At 44.4% G+C, this 11,271-nt stretch overlaps 1 protein-coding gene across 3 annotated transcripts in view; it reads right to left on the reverse strand.

The window, feature by feature from the left end:
* Window positions 1-10,603, reverse strand: part of ATP11B (ATPase phospholipid transporting 11B (putative)) — a 115,597-nt gene extending 104,994 nt beyond the window's left edge. For all 3 annotated transcript variants that reach the window (XM_077825773.1, XM_077825772.1, XM_077825774.1), the window contains exon 1: window positions 10,366-10,603. In XM_077825773.1, coding sequence (XP_077681899.1) covers window positions 10,366-10,392 — 27 coding nt within the window. In that variant the 5' untranslated portion in view covers window positions 10,393-10,603. The remainder of the gene's footprint in view (window positions 1-10,365) is intronic.
* Window positions 10,604-11,271: the final 668 nt, after the last annotated feature.

Below are 11,271 nucleotides of genomic sequence, written 5' to 3' on the forward strand. Positions count from 1 at the left end.
ACAAAAATCAAAACCAAAGAAGCTTGACACAATTAGAGATTGATGTTTAGAAGAGGCTCATGACTAGAGCAAAAGATGAGACAAGATACAAGTGGAAAAAAAACAAACCCAAAGTATATAATTAAAATGCCAAACCCTATCCAGAATCTCCAATCTCAGTTTTGAAACTCCTCTTTAACAATAATCTCATCAAAAATCACACTGCTCCGCAAGTCAATTTAAAATTTAGAGTTTTATGAAATGGGATACAAGTCATATGAGGCAGGCAACTGATGTTTCTCTGTGGAGCAGATAGCTGGTCGAATATAGGACCATTGCTACATGCTTCTGGAACACTCTGTACTGAAAAAAACCCTGGCCAGCAGTTAAAACAGAAAATAAAAGAGAAATTAGAAGGGGAAAATACTCAGCAAGTTCAACTTTTGTAACATGATTAAAAGACAACATATTCACTGGGTGCCAGAATGTGTCCATTCAAAGACACAGGGCCAGATTCTCTCCTGTGTGGAGATCCACGAAGGAAACTGTTTGCATTGGTTATAGCCCCCTGATTCTCATGCTGCCTGTGTCCCAACACAAGTTAGAGGAGCCGAGAAGCTGCTGTAACTTACAACACTATAATCTGTGAGGGATCGATCATACACCAGCTATGAATTGGTGAAGCTGAGCCAAGGGAATACTCAGCTAAGCAGGGGTGGCAAGATTCTTCCACTTTTGCATTGCTCAGGCAATGCAAAGAAGCCGCTTATGCCCAAATGAATTTGTTAGTCTCTAAAGTGCCACAAGGACTCCGTTGTTTTTGCTGATACAGACTAACACGGCTACCACTCTGAAACCTGAGCAATCAGACATTTTGTTGATGACTTCAGAAATTAAGAATCCTTAATAATAATAATTTAGTTCAAAATATAGCACTTACACTACAATACAGAAAAACAAGAACAATGTATAAAAAATAAAAGCAGTGAAATTACTTAGTGACAAAATGAAACTACTATGAAAGGCCTTTGGTGCCAAAATAGGCAATATGGCCAAATGCTATTCAACTTGCTAAGGTTGTACAAAAAATGCGAATTACCTCATAACTCCTTCCACCCTACTCAAAAAGTCTAAATAGAGTCCAACACATAGATTCCCCCCCCCTCCCCCACCAGCAAGTCAGGCTTTGCTCGTTGTATGTATGGTACTAGATGAAAGCCCATTTAATGATATATTAAGAAAACCTTTGCTAAGCAGCAACTAAAATTTAGAACCAAGTAATAATCACTAAATTGAGATGCTAGATGAAGTAGTTTACTAAAATTAAATTAGATAACTAAATAGTACAGGTGGTAGGGGAAAAATAATCTCCTCCCCATGTAGGGATACAGGAAATAAAGCATAGACGTATATTACAGCACCCTTTTCAAGGAACGATGTCACGAAGGTTTAGGGGTTTTCCCTTTCTTGTGTCCGTCTGCTAGGAGAAAAATATAAAACTCCTAGTTTGGACTGGCCTGCTAGGAATGTCAATTACCAATATGAAAAGAGTCTTCAATAACCCTGCAACTCCCATTCTCAAAAGTATGCAATGTGTTACAATATCTAAGTCTGGCAGTACTAAAGGAAAATTATTTTTAACTATATTTTAAAAAACACACAACACTGACTTATTCCTAAGGATTGCGCCATAAATTTTGTCCATTTTCTAGATAAGCCCACTAGGGCAGGTACTGTCTTGATTCATGTCTTGCACAGTGTCAAATGCATTGTCAGTGCATGATAATATTCAGGTTTGCTGGACACAGGAAGAAGACACTCTGCCAACTGCAGCATGCTGGTACTCTTGGATTATTGCTTGCGAAAGTTTAGAGTCCAGGTAGCTCTCAGCGTCTTCCCTGGATCTGCTCCTAGGTAGATTTTTTTTTTTTTAAATTCATTTGAATAGTGGAAGAATATAATAGCTTGAGACGCTCAAGAACTCCACAGAACAGCAGCTAGCAAAGAGATCCAGAGAGCTTTTCTCACTCGACAGGGGTTTTCAAAAGGACTTCTTGCAGGGCAGTTTAATGAAAGTATCACAAGTTTGCCATTCTTTTCAGCTGCTCACATTGCAATGACTTATCAAAACAAACATGCATAAACACTGCCCAAATAGCATTATGGCCAAATCAGGCCACACACAGTTATAAATATTCATAAAACCAATAAACACTGATAAAACACCCCTGATTTAACAAAAATTAAATTGGTGTTTACCCAACAAACACCGGAAAAACAGCAGAAATAGTGACTTGTATCTAAGGCAGTGGTTTTCAATCTTTGTTCCACAGACTATTTCTAAGATTTCCAAAGGGGTCCGCCCCTCCATCTGAAATTTTTTAGTAGCCCGTAAATGAAAAAAGGTTGAAAACAACTGATCTAAAGGTTTGTCTCTACATACAGCAGCAATGTGGATTATGGGGGTGTGATTTCTACAACACACTGATGTGTTGTGCATTAATTTGTCCATGTAGAAACTGCTGGTAAGCACTGAAGGCTCCCTAGTAGGTTTGCCAGGTGTCCAATTTTTAACTGGAATGCCCGGTCAAAAAGGGACCCTGGTGACTCCGGTCAGCGCTAAAAATCCGGTCGGTGGTGCAGCTGGGCTAAGGTAGGCTTCCTGCCGCCCCTGGCTCCCAGAAGCGACTGGCATGTCCAGCTCCTAGGCGCAAGGGTGCCCACGGGGGCTCCACATGCTGCCCCCACCCCAATCGCTGCTCTGCAGCTCCCACTGTCTGCAAACCACGGCCCATGGGAATTGCAGGGGCGGCGCCTGCGGGCAGCATGTGGAGCCAGGATAGGTAGGGAGCCTGACTTAGGCCCGCAGACCAGGAGACACCTGAGGTAAGCACCACCTGCATCCAGAGCCCACACTCCAAACCCCCTCCCACACCCCAACCCCCTGCCCTAGCCCTGAGCTGCCCTCCTGCACCCAAACTCCCTCCCTGCACCCACACCCTCCCTGCACCCCTGCCCCATTCCAGAGCCCACACCTCCTCCCTCACCCCAACCCCAGCCCTGAACCCCCTCCTGCACTCCAAACCCCTCAGCTGCAGCCTGGAGAGCCCTCCTGCACCCCAAACTCCTTGTCCCCAGAGCTTGCGCTGTGCCGCCCCCCCGCCCCAGCCAGAGCTCTCACCCCCTCCCGCAGACTGGTGAAAGTGAGTGAGGGTGGGGGACAGCAAGCAAGCAGAGGGAGGGGGGATGCAGTGCGTGGGGTGCGGGGCCTCGGAGAAGGGGCAGGGACGGCGTAAGGGTGTTCAGTTTTGTGTGATTAGAAAGTTGGCAACCCTACCTTGTGCACTTCAGTATAGCGCTGTTTGAAACAGTACTACATTAAAGTGCATGAGAGAACATTAGAAAGAGAGATTACACATTACACTATACTCAAAGACAAAGCCCCCAAGCCCCCTAATTTTTGGACTTCTACATAAAACTCAAAATTGTGAAAAATAAACCTGAAAAACTAAGTTAACGAACCCTGAAAAACATAAACCTTGCTATAAATGGATTAACATTTCTACAACTTTATATTCAAAGCCACAGCTTCATGACAGCTTGTTTATCCAGACTGGATCAGGCGAACTACAGTAGTACTTTGCTGTAGAGACAAGCATAATATAATGATTATTGAATAAGACATCCCATGCCTTATAAATGCCTGATATGCACCAGTTAATCTCAGGCATACCACAAAGAAGAAATATCATGGAAAATAATATTCCTGGTTGCTTTTTTGGAAGGTTTTTGTTTGTTTTTTAAAACAGGGTTTTCTTTTCAAAACTAGACAGTTAACTCCAAACTGGCAACATGATGGCTATATCCTTGGCTATGTCCTTCTGGCAGGGGTGGGAAAACTTTTTGGCCCGAGGGACACATTTGGGTATGGAAATTGTATGGCAGGCCATAAATGCTCACTAAATTGGGGTTGGGGTGAAGAGGGGGGTGCGGGCTCTGGCTGGGGGTGCAGGTTCTGGGGTGGAGCCAGAAATGAGGAGTTCAGGATGCAGGACGGAGCTCTGGGCTGGGGCTCCAGGCTCTGGGGTGGGACTTGGGATGGGGGTTTGGGGTGCGGAAAGGTGTTCTGGGTTGGGATTGAAGGGTTTGGAGGGCAGGAGAGGGATCAGGGCTGGGGCAGGGAGTTGGGGTGCAGGCTCCCAGAGGTGCTTACCTCAAGCAGCTCCCGGAAGTAGCATTGCATCCCCACTCTGGGTCCTGTGCGGAGGCGCGGCCAGGCGGCTCTATGCGCTGCCCCATCCGCCAGCACCGCCCCTGCAGCTCCCATTGGCTGGGAACTGCGGCCAATGGGAGCTGCTGGGATGGCGCTTGGGGAGGGGGCAGCATGCAAAGCCCTCTGGCTGCCCCTAAACATAGGAGCCAGAGAGGGGCCATGCCACTGCTTCTGGTAGTGGCACAGAGCAGCTGCTGACTCTGCTCCCCGGCTGGCGCACAGGAGCGGGACAAGCCCCAGACCGCTCTCCCCAGCAAGAGTTTGAGGTCCAGATTAAATCAATTGGTGGGCCAGATGTGGCCCGCAGGCCCTCGTTTGCCCACTCCTGTCCTAGGGCATCCTCTCTCAACCACATTTTTAGTTCAAAATCATGATTAAGAACATCTTAGGGCAGATCTACATCATAGCACTTCAGTGAAGATGCTACTATGCAGATGGGAAAGCTTCTCCCCATCAGCATAGTTAATCTATCTCCGTGAGAGGCAGTAGCTATGTTGATAGGAGAAGCCCTCCTGTCGACTTAGCGCTATCTACAGTGGAGGTAGGTCGGTATAACTGCATCACTCAGGCATGTGGATTTTTCACGCCCCTGAGCAACACACTTATACTGATGTACATTTACAATGTAGCCCTGGTCTTGGAACATAATTAATATACAAAAAGAAAAGGAGTACTTGTGGTACCTTAGAGACTAACCAATTTATTTGAGCATAAGCTTTCGTGAGCTACAGCTCACTTCATCGGATTGACTTTCCACAGTATGCATCCGATGAAGTGAGCTGTAGCTCACGAAAGCTTATTCTCAAATAAATTGGTTAATCTCTAAGGTGCCACAAGTACTCCTTTTCTTTTTGCGAATACAGACTAACATGGCTGTTACTCTGAAACCAATTAATATACATTTATTAGGAATCTGACTCCGCATACCGTACCTATATGCTTGGGTAGATCCTCTATTCACTTCTGGATAAAAGAGAAACAAGTATCCTAGATGACAAACTTATATTTATGCTTCACTTAGATGCAACAGAGTGGTCAATCACATATAAACCAAAGAATAGGCAATTCTAGAGCCTGCCAGAAAGGAAACAGTTGCAGGCTCATAGCATCTACTGAATAACCCAATGGGAAATATTCAAATTATTCACATACTCTTAAAAAAATCTTTTAGCCAGTTACACCAAAATCAGAGTAATTTCTGACAGGCTACCTGTCTGATTTTTCACATCTAAATACTCAAAGATATGCAAGATTTGAACTACTACGCTTTGTTTAATATATTATAAATTATTACTAACTAAACTGCTTTCAAATTTGACATATTTCACTCCAGAACACTAGCATTTCAAATGAAGTATGTAGAACTTTAAAAATGTATTGTCTTAAAGTACCATCATTACTGTTTAAAAGCAAAGTGACACTTTTCATTTTGTGTTAATGCAGTGTTCTATTAACTGCTCTTTACCAGCCTGGCTGCATTTTTCTGCAGAGTTCGTTGCACCTATGAAATTAACGAATCCTCAACAAATCCACCCGGATTGTGTGTGTAATCAAAAGATTAGATATAGTGAGGGCACCAGCATCTTTGCTGCTGCTTCCAAGATAGAAAAGCACATTCCACACTCCATAGCCCATTCCTATCACTATTGACTGCGCTGGTCTCACCTCCACCTCCTCTCCCACACACCCAGTATATACATTAACTGGCAGCTAGTAGCGTAACCTAGTTAGAAACCTACTTCATGACTTGTTGAAAGTTGGCATTAAAAATGCAGCATCTTCAGTTGTTTTCATTTACATAAAGTTTTACTAATTAGGCTAACAACGCAGAGAGTTATTAATGTAATATGCAGAAATTTAGCACAGTACCGAACAGAACTTAGTGATTGGTATTACAGGTTCATGTGTGTACACTGAACACTGACCTCTAGTCTTACCAACATTATCTTGCTCTGTGTTCATCAATAATATCTCTAAGAACACTGTTATCTTATAGGACTAGTTAATTGGAAAACATATTCAAAACAATGTATAAATATTAATGCAGATATAGGTATAGTTCTGCAATTCTGTAAAGTGTTTATAGGCTTGTGAGAAATACTGTATAGCAATATATTAACATTATCTTGAAGGAAAACTATTTTAAAACAGTTTTAGATTACATCTCGACAACAAAAGTGTTTTCAAATTGGATTGTTCTCTCCTTTTCTGCAAAACAGTTCTCCAAATTATTCTGTTTATACCCCCTCATGCTTGTTGTTCATGTGCATTAGAAAGGTAACATACATGTTCATACACCATAATGAAAAACTAGTGTGTGTGTGTGTGTGTATATATATATATAGACACACACACACACACACACACACACACACACACACACAAACCTTGAAAGACCAGAGGGACAGAGTAGAACAATTACTCTCTTCATGGTGATGAATGCTAATAAGTTCATCATACATTGTACTGTGTTCATTTTTTTTAAAGTTGTTGCTTCTCCTGCTTCTTTTATATGCTTACTTTTTTAAACACACACTACATTTTCAGTCTCTTCAAATCCAGTCCTCCTGAGAAGCTACTGCTAATTTCTATTTATGGCCTTCCCAGTCATGAGGGCTCCACAGCCCTCCCAACACGAGAGATCTAGGCCAATGACTTAGCTGTACAAAACTAGAGGTTTGCATAGACCTTCACAGACAAAAATGAGGCAAAGTCACCACTCTGAGGAATTTACTATCTAATTCTTCAGCTAAGAATCAGGTTCTGTCAGTAACCCATTTCCCCTACCATCCTTCCTACATCTCAGGGCACACCAGTCTTCCTGCTGTTCTCCTTGTGCACATAGGTGGTGTTCAGGTACTACGGTGATCCTATTTCTGCATATTTCACCAGTAACAATAGGCAGTAGTGGACTGTCAGTAAAACAAAAATTGTTAACTTTATATTCACATAAAATCTACACAGATGCAGCCTTAGCAGGATATCTGCCCTGCCCACTGATACCCATTCCCACACTGCTTCCCTGCTATTTTCCATACTCTTCTTTCATATTTATTTCAGTACTCCCACTCACTGAAATAAGGCTCACTCAGACACTCAAGGTTCCAAACTTCCCATCTACAGGCATACTTTGTTTCAAGACCCATTGCCACACCCAACACATGTGCAGCAGATAGCCAAAACAAAGTATATTTCCTCCTACCCACATCAAATTAGATTCTGCCTCTACCTCCCCACAATAGCCCCAGTTCTCCTTGAACCTCTATGCCATCCATGGCACAATCAAAACTATTTCTCTTGCAGCTCACCTGTTTCCCTAATATCTTCTCACTATTTCACCCCAGCTATTCAGCACTACTATGTTCTCTTCTAATACAACTGTTTGCTGAACCTTTATTAACATTAAAAAGTTAGATCAATATGTATGTACAGGCACCAGTGAGGGAGCGAGCTGTGAGAGAACGCAGACTGGCAGCTTGCATATACTGAATTTCAATGTAAGGAGTTTTTATGAAACCTCATGCGGAGGTTAAAAACAAAAGAAAAAAACATGACTCATCCTTCCCATCATTCAGGTTTGCTTTCTTAGCACCCTTTTTCAACCCAATCCTTTTCCCCTTGCATCATGATTCCTCTTTTCCTGATTTCCTCCACTGTTAAAGCAACTTTGACCAGCCACCCCTTCTTTTCTTCAGAACATTCTTTAAAACATAACTGTTTAGCTGAATTTTGTGGTATAGATGTTTGTACTTTTAGAATAAAGTTTTACAGTGACATAGTAACATTGACAAAAACTACAAATAAAATGAATCTTATGGGCCATTTATTATTTTTATAGAAATGAGAGATCACAGCTTCATCTTCAGATAATCTGAAAAAATACCTTTAATTCACCTGATTTTTTTTTAGTTTACAGTATTTTAAATATTAAGGACCTTCTTAAGAAAACTGCCATTGTCAGCTTGCAACATGAAGTTCAATACCTGCAGTGACTGAGCTGTGGGCTCAGACAACCCAACGTCTAACTTTAAAAATAAACAGCAGGTTAAGTAATTAAAAATCTAGGATAGCGCTATAATTTTTGCATATAAAGTCACTTTTTAGCCACACTTTAAGCAGTTACCTTAAATCTACTGGATCATCTTGAGCATGCAGACTGACACAATTTACCTTTCTACTCCAAGACTAAAGATCTTTGAAGAACTGCTCGGTATTACAGTGCACTTGAAGAACAAAGAAAACCATATCTTATATATTAATATCCAGAACTGATATTTCAAGGTACACTTAGTGTGAAAGAGACTAGACATTTTAAAAAAACCCCAACCTATTTACAGGCAGGCTCTACAGTAATCCCATCTTCACAGTAAACATGAAAGACAACTGCACTACATCGAAGTCTTCATTCTTGATGAGACAGACTAGTAAACCTTTTGTGTGTGGATGCAATAAAACAAAAAAGTGTATATCCAGAACTGAGATAAAACAATTAATTTCCAGGGACATAAAACTTCAGCATCGCACCAAAGCAATAAAAACAGTCAAAACTGGCATAGTGTCACTGGCTGCTCTATGCTTCAAATAATTAAATCAGAAATAATCTAAAATATAGGTCTCTTCATGACTATCAACTAGTTCAAAAAAAGCAAATGATGTCCACAAACAAGCCAGTCTTGGCGTTGTTTTTCTTTACATCATAAAAAAGCGACAGCTTGCAATTAAACAAACTAGAATAAATAAGAGAAGCTCTAGCCACACTAACACGTTGTATAAAGCATGCCATCCATAAGATAAGTGCAATGAAATAAGTGTTTAAAAATAATAGAAGCATCTATCCACAGGACACTCCAAAAACATTTCTTTAATTGGGAGTTTGCATTTCACTTTGCATTATGAATTGGAAGGCATTCAAGGGCTGCTGACTTATTTTATTGACAAATGATTTAAAGGGAGACAGCAAACATCAATTTATGTTTATTTCTGAACTGGCAGAGAATGTGTGTATTACTGTACAGTTGCCTTGTGTTCCTATCAGAGTACTGTGCAACAGGCATACCAACTCTTGCTCATTTGAAGGAGTCTCTCTACACTAGTCTGTCATAATGCAGTTTTTAATCAAGAGTGTCCGACTTAAAATGGAAGATTTTGTTTTATGTTAGGTTACCAATCAGGTTTAAAATCTTATTCATTCAGTTATCTCAGCTTCTAAGAGACCATGTATTGAGAACTGGGACAGGCAAGGATTCAAAAGAGAAGACTCAAAGGTTTTGTGCTAGGAAAGGGGAGTCCCAGAATTTGTCCAGCCACTGAAAATGACATTTTTCAGAGTAGCAGCCGTGTTAGTCCGTATTCGTACTTTGCATCCAGTGAAGTGAGCTGTAGCTCACGAAAGCTTATGCTCAAATAAATTGGTTAGTCTCTACAGTGCCACAAGTACTCCTTTTTTTTTTTGCGAATACAGACTAACACGGCTGTTACTCTGAAAGCTGCAGGAACATATCTTATTCAAGACAAAACAAAAATCCACCCCGGTTTCAGCCGCCCTGCCACATTTCACTCCTCTGAGCCCTATTTTATACACATCCCGCATTCAGGAGGAAAGACTCGCTCGTTTCCTTAACCACCGTCAAAGTGCACCACGCCTGCCATGGTGGGAGGGGGAGCCCGCCTCTGACTTCCTTCGCTGTGAGACAGGCTGAGGAGCGAGAGTCCCGGACTACTTCAGCCCTGCCTCAAGTCACCCTCGCTCGCCGCGGGAGACGCCTGGATTCAGCGCGGCCCCGCTTGGGGCGGAAGGGCTCGGGCCGGGCGCGCTTCAGACGGAACTGGGGATTGCGGGACCTGAGGTGAGGCTCCCCGCGGGCCAGCCGCCCCGGAGGCCCGGCGGGGGTCCAGGCACACGGGGCAAGCGTGGGGGTGGGGCTGGTGGAGGGGCGAGGCGGGAAAGTTCCGCCCTCAGGAGCGGCTCTGAGGTGAGGGCAAAAGGCGGCCGCCCCCCGCCGCCTACCAGTGGGCGGGGCGGCCCCCCTCGCCCTACGGCCGCTCCTCTCCGCTGCCCCGGGCGAGGCCTCGCGCTGCTCGGCCCCTCTCGCTCCGGCCGGCCCGGAACCTACCAGCTGCTGGCGGATCCACCGTAACATCCCCCCGGCCTTGCAGGTCCCGGAGTGGGGTTTCCCCTCGAAAGTGCCGCTCGGTCCCGCCGCCTCAGTGCAGCCGCCCGCCGCTGCTCCGCCTCCCCATGGCGCAGAGACGCGGCGCCTGCTTAGGCGCGGCGCAGCCCGCCCAGCACCCGGAGCCGGCGGGGCCGCGGCCGCCCGACAGCCGCCATCAAAGAGCCGCTGTGGTCGCCGAGGCAGGTTCTCCCTGCGGTCCGCCCCGCCTCCAGGAAATGACGGGCGAGCAGCAACACAGAGCGAGGGGCGGGGCCTGAAGAAAGGCGGGGCGGGAAAGTCGGTCCCGAAGAAGGTGGCGGGAGCTGAAGCTGAGGAGGGGGCGGGAAGAAGCTGGAGTGGGGGTCGCTGGGGGAGGAACAGGGGTTGCTGAGGAACATGTTCAAACCAGTACGTTTGTGCTGCCCCTCACGCTCCCTTTCAACGTCTTGAAAAATCAACTCCTCTTGCTTCAAAACCCCCTTTGGGGTGATGCCCACAAAACCCTCAACAAGAAGTAAGCAGCTGCTGTGCTGAGACCACTGCTTATCATGCTGACCGAAACTGTCTCATTATTTCCATGTACTCTCCCCCGTATGCATCCAGCTGTTGTCCGCTCTCTGAAACTTAATTGTATAGTCTGGGGCAGGGACTGTGGTTTTGTGCTATGTTTGTACAGGGCCTACACAATGGGGTCCGTGTCCACTACTAGGGCTCTTAAACGCTACAGTACCATAAGTAATAAAGCTGGGAAGAAGCTGGCCAAAAGCAGAGGAAGCAGTTAGGCAAAGTATAGCAACCTACAGGGAGCAAACCATGGGGAAGAGAGAAAGAAGCGGGGACCAGAAGTTAAATGGAGAAAAGAGAAAG

This window comes from Eretmochelys imbricata, chromosome 9 (genome assembly GCF_965152235.1).
Source record: "Eretmochelys imbricata isolate rEreImb1 chromosome 9, rEreImb1.hap1, whole genome shotgun sequence".
Taxonomy (NCBI): Eukaryota; Metazoa; Chordata; order Testudines; family Cheloniidae; genus Eretmochelys; species Eretmochelys imbricata.